We start from the raw sequence: 27730 nt of genomic DNA on the forward strand, positions 1-27730 counted from the left end.
TTTTCTAACTTTGTTTGTCACTATATTGTCATTGTTGTAAGAAGGGATTGTTTTTTCAACATGACCTAATTTTTACTTTCTTTAGATATTTTCGTGGCTCTAAGTTAAAATGAAAAATAAGTTTTTTTTAGTATTATCAAATGTATTTTCTCACCTTGTTAGATAAGAAACTAATCACTTTCAGGATTCGTAACTATTCCTCTGAACAAGTGTCACCCCTAGGAAACAAACACTCGATCTTAAAAATCCAGTGAGACCTTATACTACTAGACCAATGTCTTGTTGATAAACTAAAAAATATATTGAATTTGATTTATTATTGAAATTTTTTATATAAATAAGAATTTATTTGATTTTGAGAAATTTTTTTGCTTACTTAACGAATTTAATTTATAACTCAAGTTTGACTCATTTAATTTATGAATCAAATTTATCAAACTAAATAATGAATTTAGATGAACCCTAAGTTGGTTGGATACGAGAGCTACCATGTTAGATTTCATATTTCAAAATAGTGGGAATCAATATGAATACATTTTTCTTGTATGCTTGCGGTCCAAGCACAACCAAAATTCCAAGGAAAGTTCCTAAACACACGTGTCATGTAACTAAGGGTCAAATGAAAGTGCTCAATGAAATTTCACCATAACCATTTCAAACGACGCCGTTGGTATCATATATAAAAAAAACAGAGATAGCAGTGTGGCACTGACAAAGAGCCACACTCATTCAGCAGACAATGGAGAAAAACGGAGAAGCATCGCCACCGCCACCGCCACCTCCACCGCCGGTGCCAAGGGTGGCAGTGGTAGTATTTCTATTGAAAGGCAGATCGGTCCTTCTCGGCCGCCGCCGCTCTTCCGTCGGCAACTCCACCTTCGCCCTTCCCGGTGGCCACCTCGAATTCGGTCTCTCTCTCTCTCACACACAAACCCTCTCTCTCCACATTTCAAATAAACAACACATTTACTAATTAATTTTTGATTCTATGTTGAATTTCAGGGGAGAGTTTTGAGGAATGCGCGGCGAGGGAAGTGAAAGAGGAAACAGGGTTGGTGTTAGAGAAAGTAGAGTTTCTAACAGTGATTAACAATGTGATGATGTTGAAGGAAGCAAAGAAGTGTCATTATGTGACTATTTTCATGAGGGCAGTGATGGATGAAGATTCAAAGGAAGTGGCAATGAATTTAGAACCTGATAAGTGTGATGGTTGGGATTGGTATAAGTGGGATCAATTGCCACACCCACTTTTTGGGCCTCTTCATAATATGGTTAATCAAGGTTTCAACCCATTTCCTATTTGATTTTATGTCATATTTAAGTGGCAGGTATGGTTTACTTATCTCTATCTTCTTTTTTGGGTTTTAATTGAGATGGTGTGTGATATGTTTGTATCTTTGATGTATTATGAGGAGGGAATGTGGTTTTTATATCTTAGTGTACTATGCTGAAAATGAAAGGAATTGGGTACTTAATCAAGATTGGCTTGCTAAATATTCAATGTTTGTTTATTCAAGGTTGAACATTTGTTCAGTTATACATCCGAGTATAATATTTATTGATTGTCACACGATTTAATACATTATTTATTTATATTATTTAACATTTAATGATGATTAAAAATAAATGATAAAGATATAATGTCAATTTAAAGAACTTTTATAATGGATACATTTCTCTCTCTTATTTAACTGAAGAATAAAGAGTTTACTTCATGGAATAAAGCATCAAGTATTTAGAATTTGGTAAATTGAAATATGAATAGATAATGCAAAGTTAGTAGTCATGGAAGACATATAGAAAATAATTAAATTTAGATGGTTAATAAAGTTTTGAGATTAAATAGTTACCCATTGCCTTACATTAAATAACTATGGCAATACCAACCACGTTTGATAGTTGATAAATAGATAAGTTCTTTACACATGATATCAAGTGCTTGATCTCTATGTAATATGTATGGAAGAGACTTTATATGAGGCAAGGTAGAGATTAGGTCTTATATTTTGTACTTGAAGCAAGAATAATGGCTATATGTAAATATAACTGGCTTGCATATAAGACGTGGAGACTACAGGTTGTGTAAACGTTTCTTTGTATATAGTCTCCATGAGACAGAATTTATTAAGACGTATATACAATTCTTCTTCCTCTATTGTATCACCAGATATTGTACTACCATTCTTATAAATTGACTTTTCTCAGATAAATCTCTCTAACCATGAGAAATTGTCACCATATGCTAATAAATCCTTAAGGATATCAATAAAGTGTTGGTCTGGTTGTGTAAAGTCCCGCTAAATCTCTACTTTAACCAAAATGTCAAATGTTCGATTCTTATGAACGATACTTGTTGGGAACGGCAGACACGAATCTGAAAAAGATTAGTTCCTTACCCAAAAGGCGAAAATGGATACTTTTTGTAGTACCAAAAAAAATAAATCCTTAAAAGACAACATCTATGTTGTATCTCAGATCATTTTGCATTATAGTTATTCTCATGTTTTTTTTTGCAAACGAATTGTTCATGTCACCCATTTCGCGAACAAAATTTCCATGTCATCCTTTTCAATTCGGTGGAGGTTGTCCTAAGTCCATAACCTCCCCTATGAGGAAGAAGAGAAATTTGAAATTTTTATAAAATTTTTTATTCAAAAATAATAAAAAGTTTGGACTCTTAGATATTTATTTATGTCATATATCAACATTTCTATTCAGTATTCTCAATACCAGAGGATGTGATTCTTATTGTCCTATGGTGTCCCTTCAGTCTTTTTGCAGATGACCTAACTCCTATTGGTGAGGCCTCCCCACCACTCCTAACTCAAGTTACTAGATATGTATTGGTCCGGTTTTTGTGTTGTGTAAACCTGCCATTTTATCCCCCAATATGTTTTCTCAAGCCATTATGATTGGAATTTATTGGGTTAGTTTAAGGTTATATTAACATCAAGCATAAGATTGAGGAGGAAAATTAGAATATAGTAAGAGAAAAATATGTATATATCTGAAAATATATGAGTTTTATATACTGAAAGTATATCATTCACTCTTCATATTTAATCATTGTTGATTTTTTAAAAAAATAATATAAATAAATAGTGAATAATATAACAGTTATGTATAAATATTAACACTCTTTTTTGGGTACATAGTTGTCTTATAATTCAAAAATGATGTTAATATTTCTGATGGACATTATTATTAGGAACATTTTAGTTAAAATGCATTATTTAACATTACACTTCATATGACCAAAACAAGATATTAAAAGTTTCTCACATTGTCCCAAATCAAACTTATGATAAAACTGCATACCATGATTTGTGATCAGGTAATATGAGATACGTTAAATTATTTCTTCATGATGGGTTGATTTGTTATATAAAACTTTAAAAACACGTCTCTTAATTTTTTTACTGTTCAAAGTTTTACTATATTAATAGTACCATGAGAGTGGTTAACATCTTCTGTATTAATTACCTTAATTAGTATATGTGTATTATTCCACCAGTTCTTATTATAAGACACTTTTAATTATATTATATAGTATACAACTATACATGATAAAAACTCTACATAAAAAATGATATATTTAAGTACACCAATAGTTTAAAAATGTTATACTTAAGTAGCATTTCAATTATTTGATTCTTTTAGGCCACTAGTTAATTGAACCACTATAATTCATGGTCTCTTTTTTAAAACATTTTTTATTAACAATATATTTAATGGAATGATTTAATTAGAATTTTAGAATGTAATAAAACATATAAATCACATGTTCTTTGGTCTTGATCCCCTTACATCAAACTTCTAGCTCATCCCCTAAGTCCTAATCCTAATAGGTGACACTAGCTGGATGAATAAAAAATTGACATTCCTCACAAAAATAAATTTAAAGGCACATTGATGAAGAGGGTTGAGGATGAAAAAAATCTATTCTAAAATGGGAGTCACAGTGGCCCCCAAAATACTCATATAAGGGTAAAATCAAGGCTTCTTCTTTGTCTTGCTTAGTTTCTGTTGCTTATGATGGCGAATATGTGCCCAATTAGCCCAGAGCAGGGGCTTAGCCTACATATCTAGATTTCTTCTATTATTTCAATTATCCTTAACCACTGTCCTAATAATTTCTCTAACTAAATTCTAATACACGTAAAAAATGATATATATTACAAAGTAGTTTTTTGTTTAATGATTGACTTACAAGTAATATATGTCAGTTTCTTGTTGAAAAAAAATTTAATAGGATAATATATCATTATTCTTCTCGAGTAATTAATGCATCCACCAATTTGGGTTTTTATTTCAATTCTTTTATCAAAGAAGTGTGAAAACCAGTTATTGTAGATTAACTTTTCTATGTCCTTTACCACCTCTTGTGCCTTGGACCCATTTCAGCACATGTTGTGTGTCTATGGATGCTACACAATTACCATCAAACTCAGACAATAACAATAGAACCTAGTAGTATAGTTCAAGTCTTTGTTCATTGTATAGGATCCCAGGTCTATGTCAATTTAACTAGAACAAATGTGTCTACCAATTAATTGAGTTTAAACTAACATAATGGAAACAAATATGGGTATTTAATGAACAATGTGTTGGTCTAGTGATGTAAGATCTGCTTGATCCCCAGGGTGATCAACATGTAAATGAATCGATTCCTGAGAGTGACATTTATTGGAAGAAGTAACCATATACCCTGAAAGAGAATAGTTTCTTACCCAAAAGATGAGGTATACTCTTGACAGTACCACAAAAATATGTGTTTGTATAAAAAAAAAACAAAAACAAATATGAGTAGAATCAATCTTTAGGCGATTGTTGAAAATGCTATATTAATCCTCCAGTTCAAGTATCCAACAATGCAATTGTGGGCTTCAGCTGCTATTATAGAACTTGACATTCAGTACGATATGTATATGTGATTCATTTGAGTATGTGGTTCGTCATCAATAAATATGAAGATAATTAAGGAAAATGATTTTATATATTAAGCTTCTTTATAGAATCAATAAGAGTGAGCCCATTTACAATTCAACAATTTATTGTATATTAATACACCAACCCACTAAATAATTTAAAGATAGGAAATACATATGTTACAAACAAAATATATTTGGATGGGTTTTGTCATCTAATTAGTAGAAATGAAATTATTATATGGTTTGACGCTAATAGTCTTAATCACATCCCTATCATTAATTTTGGAATACACTTATTTAATTTTAAATTATTAATATATATATTTGATTATGATTGTTAATCCTAAACCATAAAGTTATTTCTCATAAATTAGTGGTTGGTGTATAACATTAACCTCTGTCTTTGAATAGGGATAGGGACAAACAATGAAGAAAGGAATGTAACTTGAGTTTGACTAAAGCATAAACGGATTTTTGTTTATTTATTCTATATAATATTTTATGACATATCTACATAGATTATACGCAATTTATCGTCTAAATTTGTGGGATGCCATAATCATGTCATTGAAATAAAAGTCTCTTTTTTCAACTTTTTTTACCCAAAAAAAGTCTCATTGAAAGTCCAATCTTCCACCTTTTTTTGGGTACATCACAAAGTCAGAATTTGCCTTAAAGCTTAATTTTATTATAAGCTTCATCAAAGCAAGATGCTTGTCACATCTTCATTTAGGGGATACGAACTTCAGATTAGTATCAGATTACCTGAGTTTGGTGCTTGCCATGTAAGGTGGTGGTGCCCTAATAAAATCGGGATGAAGATGCTAGGATGGGAATATAAAATTATCAAGGAAGATTATGAAATAGTGATTACTATAAACTATTAAAGAAATAGGAGAGGGGCAAAGCTTATATTTTTATTTGAGCATGAAGTTTGTGGAAGTAGAGTGAACAACATCGTGATTCAATATTAAATTAAAATAGTTGAGTCCAACTTTAATTAAAAGTTACTAATAAATAATGAATTGAGGATTTATACTCGTTATGTATGGATTACTCGACCTCCTTAAAAAATGTGTTGTATATATGTTTTACTTTGTCTCTTGGAGATTCAATTAGGAATTAAGACCCATATAGCATAATTCATTGTCTCGGCAAAAATAATTTAAATACTCATTGGGTGAGTCTTCTTCTTATTGCTAATTGATTTTGAGATGAAATCTTAACATAGTATCAAAGTCGGAGTCCAATTTTTACCTCTTAGTCATGGGTCAAAGGTAACCATTCGCATGGTCCCGATAGGCTTTTGTGGAGTAGACATGATGGGAAGTAAGTTTCATATTGTCTATCGTGTTCTCTCAAACATGATCTAAATACCTGTTAGGCTACTTCTCTATTATTAATTGAGTTTTGAGATGAAAACTTAACAACTTATAGTCCTCTACTATATTGATATGTTTTAGAGGCAGCATTTCAAACACTATTTAATTGAACTTATTCTTCTATATTAAATGCAATTAAGGGGCCTAGCTCTAACTTATTACATGATCATTTGTTGGGTTTGGGTTCCCTTCCTATGTGGAGAAAGACCCAGTTGGGAAAAGCCCACTTGTCCCACTTAATCTAACGATTATGGGTCAGATGAGGCAAATAGAGAAATCAGTTTATGCAAAAAAGAGGCAATAGAAAAGTGAGAGAGAAGTTGAAAGAACTCAACCCGTAGGAACTCAGAGCAGTCGTGGGAGATTTGTGACTGCGTCTTCGTTCACCGTTGGATCAGGCTGAAATTTGGATAGCAGGTTCACAACTTATAATACTTCATTCTGAACAGTTGGATCGGTGAGACAACGTCCAATGTGGTAGAAAACGAGCCAAAAAAGGTTGGAGCCAGAAAACGTCCATTTGGGAAACATTTCGAGTTTTAATTACAAATTCAGCCCTTGATGGTATTGTCTATTTGGAGAGTATAAATGGAAGTATTCTTAATGAGGAGATGAGAAGGAAGGCACATGGTACTTCATCTTATTATGAGGTGTTTGTCATTGAAAACATGGGGTAAAGTCATAGAAAGGAACCAAAAGGTGATAAAGAAAAAGGAAGAAGTAAGTCAAAGTCCAGATACAAGAATGTGGAGTGTCACTATTGTCACAAAGCATGTCATATACAAAAGAGTTGTTTTCAATGGAAAATGGAGAACAAAGACAAGAAGCGAAAGCAGGACGAGAAGAATCATGGTGATGATGATCGTGTTACTACTGGCACTTGTGACGACCTTATTATTCTTCGTGACCGTGATTCGATTAATCTTGTATCAGATGAGAGTATGTGGATAATTGATAGTGGTGTTACACTGCATGTTACACCAAGGAATGAGTTCTTCACATCCTACATTTATGGTGATTTTAGAGTGTTGAAGATGGGTAATGATGGTGTGTCAAAGGTAGTTGGTATTGGTGATATTTGTTTGCATATTAACATGAGAGTGCAGTTGTTGCCGAGAGGAGTTAAACATGCTCCAGATGTTCGTTTCAATTTGATCTTTATGTAGATGCTTGATGATGGTGGTTATGATAATCACTTTGGTTCTGGAAAATGGAAACTCACCAGAGGTAACTTGGTTGTGGCTAGAGGGGAAAAATTTTCTAAACTATATTGGACAAAAGCTTTGGTTGGTAAAGAAAGTGTGAATGCCATAGATATGGAGGCTTCTTTGTGGCACTATAGGCTCAGTCATATTAGTGAAAAAAAGGTTGCATTGTTTAGCCAAAAAGGATGTACTTCCAGGATTGAAAAGTGCAGAGCTAGAAAAATATTCTCATTGCATGGCTGGTAAGCAGACTAGAGTATCCTTTAAGAAGCATCCTTCCTCAAGGAAGTTAGAGTTGCTTGAATTAGTGCATTCTGATGTTTGTGGTCCATTGAAGGTAAAGTCATTTGGTGGTGTACTTTACATTGTTACTTTTATTGATGATTGTTCAAGGAAGCTTTGGGTCTGTGCTTTGAACACAAAGGACCCAGTACATGAAAAGTTCAAACAATTCTATGTTTTGGTTGAGAGATATTATAGCAAGAAGCTGAAATGCATTCGTACTGACAATGGTGATGAGTATTATGGACTGTTTGATACTTACTACAAGCAGCAAAGTATTAGACATGAAAAGACTCCTACTAAGACTCCTCAACTTAATGGCTTAGCAGAGAGGATGAACATAGCTTTGGTTGAAAGAGTAAGGTGCATGCTTTCTGAAGCAAAATTACCTAAACATTTCTGGGTGAGGCTTTGTACACGACAATGCATGTTATTAATCTTAGTCCTGTAGTTGCTATGAATCCTGAGGTATCAGACAAGATTTGGTTTGACAAGAATGTCAAGTATGATCATTTGTTAGTCTTCGGTTGCAAGACATTTGTGCATGTTCCAAAGGATGAAAGGTCCAAGTTGGATGCGATGACAAGATAGTGCATCTTTATCGGTTATGGTGAAGATGAATTTGGCTACATGTTGCATGATCCTGTTGATAAAAAGGTTGTTAGAAGCTGTGATGTGAAGTTCATGGAAGATCAAACCATTGAAGATATTGATAAGATGAAGAAGACTACACCCGAGGAAGGTAGTAGATTGTCCGATATGGATCCATTTTGGGCGCCTATACATGATTTGGATGTAGTTAAGAAAAACATTCAAAATGGTGAGCAACATGATTATGTTGGTGATCAAAAACTTGGATATGAGTTAGATTTTCCCATTGATATTGGTGAAGATGAACATGATATATCACAAGATGAGAATCTTGGTGATGCTCTTGAACCACCTCAAGTTCAACTTCAGATGTCTAATAGGCATAGGAAACCATGTACCCTTCTGATGACTATGTTGTTGTGACAGATAGAGGAGAACCTGAATATTATCATGAGGCCATGGAGAATGAAGAAAAGAAGAAGTGGTTGGAAGCAACGCAATAGGAAATGAAGTCCTTGCATGATAATCACACTTTTGATTTGGCCAAATTCCCAAAAGGGAAGAAAGTTTTGGAAAACATGTGGATTTACAGGGTGAAGCAAGAAAGTAATTCTTCATTTTCAAGCTATAAAGCCAGATTGGTGGTTAAAGGTTTCAGACAGAGAAATAGTGTTGATTTCAGTGAGATTTTTTCTTATGAGATGAAGATGTCATCCATTAGAATTGTATTGAGTTTGGCTGCTACTCTTGATTTGGAGGTAGAGCAAATGGATGTAAAAACTGATTTCCTTCATGGTGATTTGAAGGAATAGATTTATATGAAACAACCTGATGATTTTCTTGTTGAAGGGAAAGAAAACTATGTGTGTAGGCTGAGAAAGAGTCTATATGGTTTGAAGCAGGCTCCATGATAATGGTACAAGAAGTTTGAGTCTGTTATGTGTGAGCAAGGCTATAAGAAGACTACTTCTGATCATTGTGTCTTCATTAGAAAGTTTGTTGATGGTGATTTCATCATCCTGTTATTCTATGTTGATGACATGCTTATTGTTGGGAAAAATATTTCAATGATTGACAGGTTAAAGAAGCAATTAGACAAGTCATTTTCCATGAAGACATGGGAGTTACTAAGCATATTCTTGGTATAAGAATCATGCATGATAAGCAAGAAAATAAACTTTGGCTATCATATGAACATTATTTTAAGAGAGTGTTACATAAGTTTCAGATGAAATATGCTAAGGCGGTAAGCACTCCTCTTGCTACTCATTTTAAGTTGAGTGTTAAACAATATCCTTCAAATGAAGTTAAAAAAACAGATATGCAACGAGTTCTTTATGCATCTGCTGTAGGCAGTTTGATGTACACAATGATGTGTACAAGACCAGATATTGCACATGTTGTTGGTACAGTTAGTAGATTTTTGTCGAATCCAGGTATAGGGCATTGGAATGTTGTGAAATGGATTCTGAGGTATCTTTGTGGTACTGCTAGTTTGAGACTTTGTTTTGAAGGTGATAAACCTACTATTGTGGGCTATACTGACGCTAATAAGGCTGGAGACATTGATTCTAGAAAGTCCACTTCAGGTTACTTAATTAAGTTTGTAGGGGGAGTTGTAGCATGACAATCTAGGTTGCAAAAGTGTGTTGCATTGTACACTATTGAGACAAAGTTTATTGCCATTACAGAAGCATGAAAGGAGTTTCTTTTGGTGAAGAAATTCTTGCAGGAGCTTGGTTTTGTCCAAGATAAATACTTGTTATTTTGTGATAGTCAAAGTGCAATTCATCTTTGGAAGAATTCAACTTTTCATTCTAGGTCCAAACGCATTGATGTGAGGTATCAATGTATACATGATATTTTGGATGCTAGGTTGTAGGAATTGGCTAAGGTTCATATAGATGATAATGGTGCTGATATGATGACCAAGGCCTTATCAAGGTAGAAGTTTGAAACTTGTTGTGAGATCGCCGATTTGGCGATTCTCTCCACATAGTTGTGAGGGTTTGGACTCTCTTCCTATGTCGAGAAAGACTCAGTTGGACAAAGCCCACTTGCCTCACTTAATCTAATGGATATGGGTCAGATGAGGCAAGCAGAGAAATCAGTATGCAAAAAAGAAGCAATAGAAAAGTGAGAGAGAAGTTGAAAGAACTCAACCCGCAGGAACTCATAGCAGCTACGGGAGATTTGCAACTGCGTCTTCGTTCACCGTTGGATCGGGCTGAAATTTGGATAGTAGGTTCACAACTTATAGTAATTCATTATAAACGGTTGGATCGGTGAGACGACATCCGAGATGGTAGAAAAAAGCCAAAACAATGGCTATTTTTCTAGTTTTTTCTACAACTTTGTGTTCTCATTTTCAACCTTGTTGCTTTATTGTATACTGTATTGTTGAACACATTTTGTGCTGTATTTTGAAGACATTTTTGTATTCCTATTTTGATCATAAGAGAGCTTGATTGACTGACTTGTTGCCGTGGCTTTTACTTCTCCATTGGAAATGTTTTTTCACGTTAAAATTCTGGTGTCCCTTGTGTGTTCTTAGTTACTGCATTATTTGTTATTGCTCCTCATAGATTCTAGCAAGTTAGGAAAATTACTATCCACTGCATATACTCTATACTCTGTTAAAGTTTTTATTGTTATTGTGTTGAATTTCCCATTATCATCAATAAGGGCACAAATATCATTTAGTAGAGAAATGTGATGATTGGTTTTTAATTGAAATCCTTGCAAGCATTAATTTGTTTGCTTCTTACATGGTGGGACTTTCAGCATTCTTTGCGTTTATGAACTTCCATGGGTCCATGTACCATTAATTCCCTTGCTATGAGGGCATTTATATTCATTGAAATTTATACAAACTTATGAAAGAGGAAAAAAAAAGTATGTATTGATGGTGTATAAATTTTATATATTGTAACTGCATCATTTACCATTCATATCTGTGTATAAATCTTTACCTAATATATAAATTTTATTGTCAACTTCAAATCATGCTTTTGCCTATAATATGATAATGAATGTATGTGCAAGGTACACCGCAGCCCCATGTATAACAAATTGTACTTTTAACCAAAATGGACCGAACATGAAAATTTCAACCATCGGCATCGCCCGCCTCCATTGGATCAGATCCGTGGCAGCAAATAGACAACTACTCAAATACTCTGTCTATTTCTTTATGTGTTATCTCTCGGAAAAAAATGTTCCTAATTTTATATGATTTTCTCAATATATCCTTACCTTCATTTCATGCAGAAAAAAAAAACGATTTTTTTTGTATAGTCAAGAGTATCTTTCAATCTATGGGTAAAAAATTAATCTCTTTTAGGATGAGTAATTTTCTCTCCTAATAAGTGAACATTCAACCTTTATACCACTCTAAAATCTAAAAGACCTTATATCACTAAAAATAAAAAAGTAGTGTTTCCCCCTTCTTCTTTTTTTGTGTGTATGTGTAGAATTTTATGATAGTGGGTCAAGGCAATCCTTTCAAGTCTAAGCTAGCCAAAAGGCTTGGAAGACTGCATTCAACTTTTGCCTTTTCTCCAATATAGTGCTGAAAAAGATCCAAGTTATATCTTTTTTATTTCTGAATTTTCACCTGAAGTCAATATTTCACACACACAAGAGAGAAAAGTAACAAGTGAGAAAATGAGAGTAAGCATTCAAAATGAATTTACTAACATATATATTACTTTTACTTAATGTCAACAATCTTCTCTATATACAGTATAATTTAAAACCACACAGCCAAGAAAAAAAATATTTCAGACCCTTTAAGGATTTGATCTACTTTGGCCTAATATCTAATTAGAAACCTTATATTACAAACCATCAATACAAATCCAAAACAAATTTCTATAAGAAACAAAAACAAAAATCTAGAAAATCATACAAAATGGATCTATTAATTCTGAGGTGTTGAATCAACCACTGAGTTATGCCTCTTTGAAGGACCTGAAGGTGGAACTGAGCCTTTTGGAAAGAAGTTGAAAACAAGGTCTTGGGAATGAAAACCTTGTTGGTAGTGCTTTCCCTTGAGAAAATCTTTTGTTTCATGATTCACTCTCATAGGTTCTAATGTTCTTATTGCAGTGCAAGGACCAATAAGGAGTAAATAAAGCATAAGAAGAACTAGAGATTTTTTTTTGCATGTTTCATGCAATGATTTAGAAGAATGAGAACTTGCCATGGAAAAAGGGCTATAGGGAATGTATATTTGGTGATACTTATATATTTCTATTCTGAAGCTTTAACTCGTTTTGTATGTAGGGAGAGATTGAAGGAAGTAAGGGGTGTTGAGCTTTGTGAGGAAGTTTTTTAGGGAGATGGAAGAGTCTTTATATATGTGTGTTTGCATGGGGAACAGTGAAAAAGTTAGGCAATTGGGATTGTCAATTTGGATCAAGAATCTTGCACCCAATGTTATAAAGTATGTTTCGGTCAATAAAAATATATAATGTAAATTAAAATTTTTAAATATTCATTAATATTAATGTTTTTGTTTTATTATTATCATGTAAAAAAAAGATTAGTATGACATATTTTTATTAGTTAATTTAAGGGTGAAAAATATAAAAAAGAAAAGTGAGTTGCAATTAAATAATGGGTAAAGAATACTTTTAGTTTATTTTATTTTAAACATGGGTATTTTTCAAGGAGATAATTATGTTACATCTAAGCAACTCCTTTTATGAAATATTTAATATAATTATATTTTCAAAGACTCGAGCTTAAAACATTTCATTAAGCTTAAACAACTTTTTGGAGAATAATCTACCCATTTTAGTATTCTATTTGTATATTCTAATGTGAAATGTGGAAATAAAATTATATAGTTGCAAAAATTTGGTGCCGGCAATGCTTCTTATTGGACTTAGGACACCAACTTTTAACTCTGGATGTGTGGATTTTCATTATTTCTTGGTCAATGAGAATGATTTTCCTTGAAAACATGAAAGCGTGTCATTGTGAAACTAGGCACATGTTAAATTCCCAATAATACAACGAGGATGGTGTCACTATATTACTATATGTTGAAAAGTGTTTTCTCTCAATTTAGTGGTATTCAGGTAAATTAATTTTGCCTAAAATCAGAATTAGAAATAGAGAATGAGTTGTTTAATTTGTTCTCATCCGGAATGTAGAACGGAATATTATGCAATATAATGTTATGTTTTCTTATTCATTCCTTCTTTGTGGTTTGATGAGATGATATCTTGAGCACGCATGAAATTTTGTTCTAATCCAACATATATTATGGAATATTAGGCAAACAGGCCAATTTTATTTTCTTTATTTCTTCCTTCTTCCTTTTGTTTGGTTTAATGATGACGACTGTGTTTGAGGGATATAGATTATTTGTCTTTGAATAACGTCTCATTTTATAAAAAAACTAAGTTATCTGATTTGATAATATTTGGTAAAAAAAATTATTTATAGTTTTCTAATATGAAAGCTACTATTTGATAAGTTAATATTATTGTTGGGTATTCCAAGTGTGAATAAAGAAGTCACACATTGGGTAAAAATGAATGAGTTAAAGAACATATAAGTGGATGAACTCATAGACCTAATGCCTTAAGATTTTGGGACAAGATGTGGTGTCAAATCCACTTATATGTGTCTTTCACTTAGTTCATGGAGGAATATTATAATCCATTGATGAAGATCCCCCAACAAGTGGTATCAGAGTCGATGGTTCGACGACTGAACAGAGTATTGAAGCGGCAAGTGGTCGGTAGATCCACGATGGATCCTTGTGTTGAAAGTCTTCCTGATGAGAGGTCAAGGTGGCGTGTTGATGAAAGGATAAGCCAACAAGGGTGCAAGTAGATAGAGAGTTGAGCTCTGGTGTATTCAATACTCGAACGAGAACTCACACTTGAGGGAGAGATGTTGGGTATTCCAAGTATGAATAAAGAAGTCACATATTGGGCAAAAATGAATGAGTTAAAGAGCATATAAGTGGATGAACTCATAGACCTATATGTTAGAGATTGTACAATCTTTCACCCTCATATTTACTATTTTTATTAAATTATTTCAATTTAATGGATTAGTTTATTAGTTTTCAAATTTTAGTTTTGTTGCAGCTTTTTAACTTATTTTTTTTATTGGCAGTAAGCCCCTCAGAATCAAAGAATTATAAAGGCATGTGCAAAATTATGTTCACCGAAAATTCGATATTGCTATTACATGAATTTCAAACACTTATAGATACCGTAATATTCTTGCAAAATTTATATGCCTCACAATTGAAGAATAGAGTTTCATTTCATTAAGCAATGAAAAAAGGTACTGAATTAACACAAGAGATATTCATTTAATTAAAGTATCACAAGTGCTAGAAATTACAATGATTTGAATAAAATACAAACGTGTGATTAAAAGAAGGGGTCTGCTATGAGTAAAGAGGGGCTAAATAGTATAAGGTTTGTTGCCTCAGTTGAGGTAAGACATTATAAGTTTGTGGCTCTTGATCCGAAATCAATTTTTAATTGACTTATAATTATGGGAAACTTTAATCTTAAACCTTGTTTCACACGGATGAAATTTTGGAATACAATAAGAAAGCATGGCATTATAAAAAGTGGGATGTGTTCAGATTTTTAAGCATGCAATGAGATTGGACTCTATAATTTGATCCACTGCATGTAAAAAGACGATAAAATGGATAAAATGGTTGTTATTTTGGGAGAAACCAAAATTGTGGAAACTTGTCTACATTTGCAAAATACCTAAACTTCCATCAATTGTTGGCAATTTTAGTTGTAGAAAATGAAAGCAAGAAGTAAGATGATAAAAAGAAAAAAAAGTAAGAAGCCACTTCACAATTGTGGCCAATAATTTGGGTATTTATTTTGGAGAACAAAATGATTGAGTACTGTTCTTTCCATAGAAAACCAATTATTTTTTTGGGTATCTTTTACGTGAGAAGCTCTTATAAGAAAACAAGCAATTTTTGGGTCCACTTATCCTTATACTTGATGACATAGATAGACATCTAGATTGATAGTGCATAAAAAACAATCTCATGATCTAACTATTATACACCAAGTTAATTCTTTTTTCTAAAAGGGTAGTTAAAATTCACTTCTGTGCTTATCCACTAGTGGCACAATACTAATAAAAAGTATGTTCAAATGACTCAATGGTTTTTAATATGCAAGTAATCACAATTTCAATATACCAATCTAAACTGCATGATTTGGCAAATTATTTTCCAGTAATAGTAATGTTAAGCTTGAGATTATTATGGGTGTGGATAGAACATGATGCAATTTGGTTCACTCTCTTTAGTTCCACTTCTTTTATTTAACCAAAATTTAGTACTTTTCACTCTCATATATCATATTTTGTTAATATATTTCACATATTTTATTATGTCATGTTCTAATACATTGATCTGCACCGGCAGGTAGCTTTCAAATTATTTGTATTCATAACTACCCAATTAGGAAGAGGTAACTACATATATTCGCAGGATTATAACCAAAAAATGCATTTTCTAATGCATAAAAATAGTCAAATAAAATATTATATTTATATTAAATAGAAATCATACAACAACAAAAAACACAAATTAATGTTTAGGACAGGGAGCTTGACCCCGCCAGTACTTTTCTCTTAATAGAACTATGTAATCTACACAATTTTGAGTTTAAGTGTCGTGTAATTACCCTTAATAGAACTATTTAATTAATGAGTTTTTTTTTATTGTAATCATGTATTGCGTCGATCAATATGTATTTTTGATCAATTTTTCATGCAACTTTAAGTCCTAGTTGTATATAGGCCGTAAACGAGCTGAACTGAGTTGAACTAGAGATCAGTTCGATTCAGCCCGATAAGAATTGGTTCGGTTTGAAACTCGACTCGAGTTTAATATGAGTTATTTTTTTTAGCTCGAGTTTTGGTCGGTTAAAGTTCACGAACAGTTTTTCAAATTGGTTCGTTTAGACAACTCACATAGTTATTTCATTTTTAAAAATACTATAAAAGGTTTTACATATATAAATATAGCATGATTTATAAATATAATAACAATAAATATATATACATACATACACATAAATATATATATATACACACATAAATATATATAATAAATATATATATCGAGTCAACTCATGAACTAACAAGTTGAACTGTATCCAACTCAAGTTCAACTCGTTTATTTATCAAACTCAATTTCTAGCTCAAATTCGACTCATTTGGTTTATAAATCAAGTTTATCGAGCTACGTAACAAATCGAGTTTCGAACGAATACTAAGTTAGTTTAGTTCATTGTCAGCCATATTCCTATCCATCTTAACTAATTAATATCTTCAATTACATAAACTATGTATCTTCAAAACTGGAAGAGTTATAGAAATATTCATCATCGCAATCTTGGTGCATGCACATCATACATTGATACTTGTACTTATTTTTGTTAAATTAGTTAAATTAATTGGTTAGCTTTTACTTAGTCAGTTAGTCCACCATTTAGCTGAAAATAAAAACCACAATTGTATAGTTGTATATGAACAAATATCACATGTCCCAAAAAAATTATGTCTTCATATCCTTAGTCAATCAAATTCCAATAAATAATATAAAAATGTTAATTTATATTTTTATAACTTTTCTTTTTTAATGAAATATTACTTTTAATTGGATAATAACACTAAATAAGACATGTGGTCTCCATTAAGTGATAATCATATCATCAACATATTATCAATATTTAGATTAAGCTTCATTTCAATATTCCTCAACATACAATCTGACTCCAACTATTTGGCATAACTAATCTTCAAATCTGTATTATTCTTTTATTTATATATATAAACTCCAGGAGTTACTTAAATGCAACATTGTAGGAACATGTAAAACATTGTAGAAAAGTATGATAACTACTATCATATTTGCAGGGACGAGCCATTGCAAATATCCCTAATATAATAATATTATAACCATGATTGTGATTATAAAATGTAATTTAAAACACAATTTAAATATAATTTCTACAAGTAAGAGTGTTACATAACATCTCTTGCGTGCCCAAGAGATACATATGGCGTAAACTTAGGTGGTTGGTATGAAATTTAGGAGGAGAATGACTTGTGTGAAGACGAAGTCATATAAAAATAATCAATAAGATCATAATAACACATTAATATTTTAATTCTAATTAAATTTAATCTTAAATAATAATATCAAAAACCATAAAATATATTTGTCTCCAAATTTAACATGTCACATATATAATCTTACAAGTTTTTCTCATTTAAGAGAAGAATAAGAGATATTCTAATGTGCCAAATGTCAACGTGGTATGCATGATATGAACCATAAGATTAAGTTTAATAATCGAAAGGGGAAGAAATAGTCACAAATCAAATAACAGAAGATAAGAATGACGTCAACCTATTGAGACCAACACCACCAATAACAGGTAAACGAAACGTAAACGTTGGCCTAAAATGCGAATCGCAGAAGTTGGTACCATCAAATATTCTCAATAGGGTCTTTAATTCCTTGGGGCTACCTATGTGGTGAGCTTTACATGCTTGTTCCTTTTGTCAAATTTACTTTTTGACTTCAATATTTATATAATCACATATTTATAATACAAACTAATAAGATGTTAATCTAGTGATTTAAGGTCCGCTAGATGTTTAGGATGACCAAAATATTAATGTTTCAATTCTTGAGAGCAACATTTGTTGGGAGGAGGCAGCCACACACCCTAAAATAAATTAGTTCATTGTCCAAAATGTGAGAGATATCATTAGTAGTACAAATTCATAATACAATGCGTCACACATCATTTATTTGTATACAATATACAAAAGTAGACTAAAATGTCAAGGGTTCAGTTCTTGGAAGCGACAATCACACATCTCAAAGAAATCATATCAAAATTAAATGCTAATCATAATACTAATTCTCATCTTAATCACACCATTAACAATATTGTAAGTGATTCTCCTAGAGACATGGCCAGGAGTAGTGACAATGCTATGCTAGCTAAGACCAATGTTGTTGTGCTCGACCTTAACTAGGACATGCCTATAGAAGGAGCAGCAAGGCCTGGATCAAGTTTGGTTCACAAATTAAACTTGACAGATTCTGATCATATGCATCAGATACAACAATGTCGGGCCAAGGCACATCAGCGCCAAGCGGATTAGCACCAGGCCAGGATGCATTAGATGCATCAGCGCCAAGCCAAAGTGTATCAGCGCCAGGCGGATGAGCACCAAGCCAGAACTGACCAAGGCAAGCATCAAGCTATGCACTAAGACAAGGCGGCCCAGAGCACACATCAAGTCAAGTTTCAGGCAGAGCATCAACCAAGCACTGCGGCCAGAATTCAAGGCTTAGGTCTAGTGGGCTTTCTGCTACTTGCATCCCAAGTTGTCATTATGTTTGTAACTTTCGTCATGTTTAACACATGTTAAATGTGCTAATTAAGTTTGTTAATTAGTTAGCCAAGTAGTTAATGATTCTCTTGCTTATAAGATCTAGAGAATCAAGCTTGTTTTTTAATTCAATTCATTTTCTAATAAGAAGCATATATCTCAAATAATGATCATGGACCCATTACCCAACATGAGTAAGGTATTTGCCTTAATCATTCAACATGAGAGGAAAATATACATGAATTGGAGTCTAAGGCAATGTATGTCTCAAACAATTGGAGAAGATGAAGCTATTCAGAGAGAGGTCAAAGCTCAGGAAGATCTTTTGTCCAAGCTAACCCTAGAAGAGGCATTTCCAATACCTTAGGAAGAAGATCATGGAACAAGAATTCAAGTAATAACTAGTTTTGCACTCATTGTAAAAAGAATGGACATATAGTGGAGACATGCTACATGGATTTCCAGCAAACTTTGGTAAGAATGATCAATTCCTTTCAATTGTGAGTTCAAAAATAGAAGATCAACCATTAGGACAACATATAGAGCAAAATGGGCAGGATTAAGCAATGAGCAATATCAAAGATTGATAAACATGTTGAAGCAGCCCAATGAGGAAGCTAACAAACCAAGTCAGAATGACCATGCTACCATAACTAGCAATGTCTTATCAGCCACATCTACTAATCATAGTAATAAGATAACATGTAACTCTAAACCTGTGAACTCTTTTGTTAATTGGATACTAGACAATGGTGCCACACACCATATAAACTACAATTTGAACAATTTCTCTACCTACGGGGAAATAAAACCTATAAGCGTAAAATTACCCAATGGAAATGAGGTAATAGCCAATATCTCTAGAACTGTTCCACTTTTCCCCAAGCTTATAATTCATAATGTTCTATACTAACCAAATTTTTCATGCAACTTGATATATGTATCTAAGCTTACACTGAACTGCAAATATATGCTCTCCTTTGATGCTAATTGTTGTGAAATCTAGGATAATAAGCCTCGAAGGATGATTGGTTCAGCTAGATCAATGAATTGGCTATATGTCTTGAAAGTCTCTAAGCATTCACATCATATAAACTTGTCTGCTTCTATTTCTGATTCAAATGTTTGGCATTTTAGACTAGGACATGCATCACACAATTGTATGGATAAAGTAAAGAACACTTTTCTTTTCGTTAAGTTCAATACAAGTTACATATGTGATGTTTATCATCAGGCTAAATAAAAGAAGTTACCTTTCCTTTAAGTCGCACTCATTCTTTGCATATACTAGAATTAATACATGTTGGCATATGTGGTCCCTTCTCTGTGTCATATGTTCAAGGGTACAAGTACTTCTTGACCATAGTTGATGACTATAGCAGATACACTTGGGTATATCTGATGAGCTCTAAAGCAAAAGCCTGCAAGATTTTGTTTTAATGATAGAAAACCAGCTTAGCCTTAAAGTTAAGATAGTTAGGAGTGACAATGACCCTAAATTTTATATGAAGTCTTTCTATATTACTATAGGAATCCTTCATAAAACCACATGTACCTATACTCCTAAAAAAAAATGGAGTAGTTGAAAGAAAACATCAACACATTTTGAATGTAGCTAGAGCTCTATTGATACAAAGTAAACTTCGTAAGATTTATTGGTCCTTTGCCTTAAAGCATTCTGCTCATATAATCAATGCCTTACCTACTTTTGTCATTGATGATAAGACTCCTCATGAAGTTCTATTTGAGACTCAACCTAACATACATCTTTTCAGAGTCTTTGGATCCCTATGCTATGTTGGCACTCATAACCATTCCAGGGACAAGTTGGATTCTAGATCGAACAAATCCTTATTTATGGGCTATAAGGAGGGAGTAAAGGGATACATAATGCTTAATTTGACCTCTAAAGCTATAGAAGTCAGTAGGAATGTCATATTTTACGAAAATATTTTCCCTTACGCTCCTCAAGAGTCATCCAATTCAAAGATAAACAAAGAACCATGTGAGGATCCTATGACTAACCCTCTCATCTTTGATGATATTGCCCCTCATCAACCTGAAGATAGATGGAGCATAGAAAGGGCTAGTGAAGATATGGATAGCCAACCTCCTAGAAACATTGAAGACCAAAACCTTAGGAGAAGTAGCAGGGTCAGTAAAATACCCTCTTATCTTCAAGATTATCATTGTGCCTTACTTAATAAAACCAATATCCCTACCTTTTTAACTAGTTACTCTTTATCCTCTTATCTAGGCTATGATAAACTTTTTGACACATGTAGATCTAGAATTCTCTCACTGACCATTAATATTGAACCAAAGACATACTCTCAGACCATTAAGTTCCCTCAATAACAGGATGCTATTGACAAAGAATTATCTGCCCTACAACAAAATAACACATGGATTATCACCAACCTACCCAAGGACAAGTTTGTTATAGGATGCAAGTGGGTATTCAAAATCAAATATAAGGCTGATGGAAACATTGAGAGACATAAGACTAGATTAGTTGCTAAGTATTATACTCAAACTGAGGGGGTGGATTATCTTGAAACTTTTTCCCCTATTGCCAAAATCTCCACTGTTAGGCTTGTGTTGGCTTTAGCTTCTATACATAATTGGCACATTAAGCAATTAGATGTTAATAATGCTTTTCTTCATGGAGAACTACATTAACAAGTCTATATGACCATACCCATGGCCTATCCAACACTCAAACCAATAAGGTATGCAAACTTCAGAAATCTATCTATGGGCTTAAGCAAGTCAAAAGATAGTAGTTTGCCAAGCTTTCCAACTTTCTTATCAAGCATGGCTACCACAAATTCAGGGGTGACCATTCATTGTTCATTAAATGGTCTTCCAATGACTTAATCACTGTTGTTCTAGTCTATATGGATGATATCTTCCTAACTGGCAACAATATTACTGAAACCAATAAACTTAAGCAAATCCTTGACCAGACCTTTAAGTCTAAAGACCTAGGTGACTTGAAATACTTTCTTGGCTTTGAGATTGCTAAGAATAAGACTGGTGTTTCTATGAACCAAAGAAGGTATGCCTTAGAAATAATATCTGATGCATGAATGATTGGGTGCAAACCATCCACTACTCCTATGACTCCTGGATTTCATATTCATCAAGATGATAATAGTCTTTTTAATGATCCTCCTGCCTACATAAGACTAATTGGAAGGTTAATATACCTAACTAACACCAGGCCTGATATCACTTTTTGTGTTAACTAATTAGCCCAATTTATGGCATGTTCTACCACTTTACATCACATTGCAGCCATGAAAATTCTTAGATATTTAAAAGGGTCCCCTGCCCTTGGATTCTTTTTCCGTACTAACTCAGTTGTGCAGCTAAAGGCATACAATGGTAGTGATTGGGCATGTTGACCATACACCAGAAGATCAGTAAGTGGATATTGCATATATCTAGGTGATTCCTTAATTTCTTGGAAATCAAAGAAGCAAAGAACAATGTCTAGAAGTTCTTGTGAAGTTGAATACAAGGACTTAGCCTTAACTACTTGCGAGATCACTTTGCTCAATTACATTCTTGAAGATTTACAATTCAATTATTCTATGCCTACTATACTTTACTGTGATAATCAATCTACCATTTATCTTGTCTCTAACCCCGTTTTTCTTAAAAGGACCAAGCATATTGAGATAGATTGTCATACCATAAGAGAGAAATGCAATCAAGGTTTGATCAAACTTCTCCTTGTCCTTACTCATTTACAACTTGTTGATGCATTAACTAAGGCTTTGGGAGCAACGATATAAAAAAATAGACACATCAAGTTGGGTCTCCTAAACATATGTGCCCCAACTTGTGGGGGTATAAAAATTAAATGCTAATTATAATACTAATTCTCATCTTAATCACACCATTAATAATATTGTAAGTGATTCTCCTAGAGACATAGCTAGAAGTAGTGACAATGCTATGCTAGCCTAGACCAATGTTGTTATGCTCAGCCTTAACTGGGATATGCTTATGGAAGGAGCGGCAAGATTTGCATCAAGTTTGGTTCACAAATTAAACTTGACAGATTCTGATCATATGCATCAGATACAACAGCGACAGGCCAAGGCACATCAGCACCAAGCCAAGGTGTATTAGCACCAGGCGGATGAGCACCAGGCCATGACTGATCAAGGCAAGCATCAAGCTATGCACCAGGACAAGGCGACCTAGAGCACACATCAAGTCAAGTTTCAGGTAGAGCATCAGCCAAACACTATGGCCAGAATTCAAGGCTTAGGTCTAGTGGGCTTTCTGGTACTTGCAACCCAAGTTATCATTATGTTTGTAACTTTCGTCATGTTTAACACATGTAAAATGTGCTAATTAAGTTTGTTAATTAGTTAGCCAAGTAGTTAATGATTCTCTTGCTTATAAGATCTAGAGAATCAAGCTTGTTTTTTTTAATTCAATTCATTTTTTAATAAGAAGCATATATTCCAATTTTATTCTTGATTCTTCAATAAAGAAGAAGCTCTAATTCTCTTCTACTTCGTTCACCTTTTCTTTGAAATTAGTTTATTACCCATAATATGAGGATAACTTGATAGTAACATAAAATAGTTTCTATTTTTATAATTATGCACATCCTTATCGGTACATAACTAGAGTATTAAACATACGAAGGTTTTTCAAACATTTAATTGTGGGGTATGAAAATCAAAAACCAGTCTTTCAAAGCTTAAAAAATAGTGATTGGGGTCGAGATTTCTGTTGGTTGATAACGTGCTTTGATGGGTCAATTAGGATGCAAAGATTATGGACCATTATTTGCTATCAAACATTCCTAGTGACAAAGACACCCACTAAATTCAATGTCACATGATAGACTTTGATGTGTTCAAAGAAAGGGACTCGGACCAATTCTTACTTATTGGGCTTTTGCTTTGCGGGTCATGTGGAAGATGGATGTCTATTTATACGTCTATTTCACTATGCCATCACGTGTACAAATAATTTAACACTTTTTTTTATATTACGAAGAGTATTGGATAAAAAACTAATTCATTTTAAGATATGTGATTGTTCATCTTAACAAAAATCGCTCCTAAAAATCGAACCCTTAACTTTTTTATCATCATAAAATATAACGTGACTTTACACTATTAGACCAATATCTTGTTGGTAATTTAACACTTTTATGATAGTGTTTTCAATTGTACTTAGAGTGTATGCAGGCATAAAGTAATCACTACTTCAGCCATATCAGCCAAATTTTCTTGTAACAAACACAATATAATCATAACCACAATAATAATTTAAAATATTGTTCGAGGCAATCAACATTTTGAAGGTAGATATTTAAGTTTTATTGAGCTCAACATTTTAGGATATATTTTTTGTATTATCAAGGGATCCTATTACTTTTTTGGTAAGGAGCTAATCATTTTTGGAGTGTGTAGTTGCTCATCGTAACAAGTGTCGTTCTCAACCCTTAAGTTTTTAATCTTCCTAAAGATTTAACAAAACATTATACTACTATACCAACATCTTGTTAGTATTTTAGAATATATACGATGTGGTCAAGAAGTTTTATCATTCGGCACACTTTTATCTGTGCAAATGATAAGCATGATGTACTTGCAGTTTCATTCTACCAAATTTTGAAGACTTTGAGGTTTTCGTTAACATCATAAGGAGTTCAAGCTAAGGGGGTTTTCAAACTGTTTGATGTGCAACTTTTGATAGTCATATTTTGTAGAATAGATCTAATACTTAATTGGCACTTAGCACCCACAAATGTTTTGCTTTGATTATGTAGTTGGTAGTTTCTTGTAAGGAAAATATTTTTTTTTTAGAATTGGTTGTTTTCTATGAAGGTCCTCAATGTGTGAAGTCTTGTACAAGAGATAATATGAGTCCTTTATTTAAAAAAATCATAGACAAACTTTTTCTTGTGAATTGAGAAAAATTTTTGTTTATGATTCTCAAACTTTATATGTTATCGTTTTACAATAGAATTGATTTTTTTGAAGACTATGTAAAAGTTAATATCAAAGTTTAATCAAAAATATTATTTTATAAATTTCAATCAGCTTTAAAATTTTCATTCGATTTTCTCTATTATCCTGCCCATATTAACATGTTTATCAAATAAACCTAAAGTAAAACTATGGAATGTACTAAAATTATTATATGATTTATAAAAATAAACATATTAATAAAATAAAACATAATAATAAGATATTTAATTAAAATATTTTTAAATGAGCCCCTTATTATCGTGGGAGTTGGACAGTAACACTTATAGTACTTGTCCAAGGTCAGCTGTAGTTCCATCTTAGTGTCAACTCGGAGTACACATCTGTTATCCTACACTTTGTGTGCTCCATGTGTCACGTGTTTGTGATTGATAAAAAAATATATTTAAGTTAAAATTTAATTATTAAGTATTTTTCTAACCAATCACAAGCACATGACACATGAAGTGACATAATAGATGTGCTCTCGTCAACTCGTTATACGCCAACGAGCAAGCATATAAGATCTGATCTACATGATTGTTGACCATATCTAGGTGTCTAACCTAGCTAAGGGAAAGGACGATAACAAAAAACAAGACTTGTTATGTCGATGTACCTTCCTTCATGCCAAAGGAAAGGACTCACCACCTCAGTCAACATGTTCATGTTGCTCACACGACAAAGGTACATAGTTCGAATTCACAACATCGTGAATCTGAGGCTGCTGAAAGGACAAGATTATATCATCGACAATGATGATATCTTCTCTTAGAATGCAAATCAGTCAACCTCATTATAAATAAGTGAAATCACCAATAAATGAAAAATAATGTATTATCTATGTTTCTCTCTAAACAAACTCTTATAGTTTATAACTTAAGCGTCAGAGTGTCTTTTCAGTCCTCGCCTAAAATTGTCCAATTCAACTAAGGAACTTAAACTCTAACAACCCTCCAAGGTTGGGTACTACTCGAATCAGGCAAAGAACCCCAACCTCTAACAACCATTATTCTTCATTAAAGAAGAACAAGTTGGAGGAAAAAACTCACTAATCAAGTGAAAAATGTTTCTTTACGTAATAGTAAGAAGAATAAATATTTAGTATTACATTTTAACCACTAACAGTTAAGATTAAAATATAAAGTTGTGTTTTTTTCAAATACATATATGAACTTTTTGTAATATTATTAATTGTATTATTGGATAGTTAATAGTCCATTGACCCCTCTCAAACTCTCTCATACTAAACACTTCTATGTTCTATCTCATAAAGTGTGTCATTACTTGTTCTCTTAGATAAAGTTTAAATACATATTGGAATTTACTTTTATTATCAATTGGTTTTGAGACGAGACCTTAATATGATATCACATCCAGAACTCAACTTCTTTCTTATTGTTATAGGTCAAAAGACTGATAGACTTATATAGAGGGGGCATGTTGAGAAGTAATAAGTTCCATATCCCCATGTATTCTCTTACACACGATTTAAGAACATATTGAATTACTTATCTCATTACTAATTGGTTTTGAGACAACATTAATATACATTGCAACCATATCTAAATACAATCCCATAATCAGAATGAGATACATGAATAAGGACGTAGTTGCACATTCATGTAGCGTGCGCAGTAACTACATACATACCCACCAACAGTTGCACATTTATTAGGTGTAATAAAAGAACGTTTCGAATAACGATATTCTCCATTAATGAAAAGATAAGTGATTATTTTGCTCATATTTTTAATGAGAAAAAGGTAATTTTATGGTAAACAAAAGGGTAAAATTGTTATTATATGTTGTATTTTGTGTGTTAATGTGTGTCACTTGCCTCTCCATTAATGGAGAGAATCCATCACTGGCTAGCTCCTTCAAATCATGCATGCTCAATCGTTTCACGTATTCCTAAGTCACATCCCACTGAAAACGAAAGACAGAAATAAGTATATGCAACCAAGAAATTAAAAACAAGAAATATATATTACATGACATAATAAAGAGCAATAAATGAATATGATCCATGACGCAATTAATAAGAATAATTTTTTTAGACATATGACTCGAACATAAAACTTAAGGAAAAGTAAATATACCCATACACTAACCAACATAAATAATGGGAGGAAACCAGAAAAAAGATTTACTTGTGAACAAAAGGTAAAGAAAAAACATGGATGGATTAGGAACTATATCAGTATCTTGACTCCTAAATAGGATTTCAACTTGTAAGCAGACCATATATAAGGTCACTGATGAAGGTCATCTCGATCAAAAGACATCCAAAGTGTTTATACTATTCGAAAATGGTCAAAATAGCACATGTTTAATGATAAACATCTAACAATATATGTATTGTTTTGCTAATTAAGAATCTTTATTCTACATTTTTTGTCTCACTTTCAGACACCCGAATTATTGCATTGTTTTGCTCAAGGCGTAGCTTTGAACAATATCTAGTAGCATGTATGAGAATTCAAGGTCATAGAGAAAGTACGGGGTTTCATTTTTTTTACTTAATTCGCAAATTATTCTTTTACCCAAATACTCATATATCCAAAGTAGTGGTGTGGCGATGCCCACAAAGACGATGTGGTTGGTGTTATAGTCGTGGTGGCGGGTGGGATAGAGATTTGTTATCCCGAACATGTCTCAAACCAATTACAATGAACTAAAGATAGACAAAGTCATAAATGTTTAATTTTTTAACTGATGTGACATATTATGATTGATTTGAGATAGATTTTGGACATGTTTGAAGACAATAGATCCTGGTCCGTAGTGTGTGAGCTATGATGGGTGGACAACAATATTGGTGAATATTTAGTGACAATGAGTAGAGGTGTAAGTAATTTCAAATTGAACCTTAAAATCGATAGAATTGAATCAAATAGAATCGA

General features: G+C 32.7%; 1 protein-coding gene across 1 annotated transcript; it reads left to right on the plus strand.

Moving 5' to 3' along the window:
• On the plus strand, positions 686 to 1472 carry LOC109329100 (nudix hydrolase 1). Its single transcript, XM_019562772.1, has 2 exons — positions 686 to 908; positions 1003 to 1472. The coding sequence occupies exons 1-2, from the start codon at positions 740 to 742 to the stop codon at positions 1302 to 1304; spliced, it is 471 nt and encodes a 156-aa protein (XP_019418317.1). The 5' UTR covers positions 686 to 739; the 3' UTR covers positions 1305 to 1472.

This window comes from Lupinus angustifolius, chromosome LG02 (genome assembly GCF_001865875.1).
Source record: "Lupinus angustifolius cultivar Tanjil chromosome LG02, LupAngTanjil_v1.0, whole genome shotgun sequence".
Taxonomy (NCBI): Eukaryota; Viridiplantae; Streptophyta; class Magnoliopsida; order Fabales; family Fabaceae; genus Lupinus; species Lupinus angustifolius.

What these genes read in the sequence shown, in the direction of transcription:
- LOC109329100 (XM_019562772.1), top strand. Translation starts at nt 740, where the DNA reads ATGGAGAAAAACGGAGAAGCATCGCCACCGCCACCGCCACCTCCACCG. An exon ending in CGGTGGCCACCTCGAATTCG is followed by an intron (nt 909 to 1,002) that starts GTCTCTCTCTCT and finishes GTTGAATTTCAG; the next exon opens with GGGAGAGTTTTGAGGAATGC.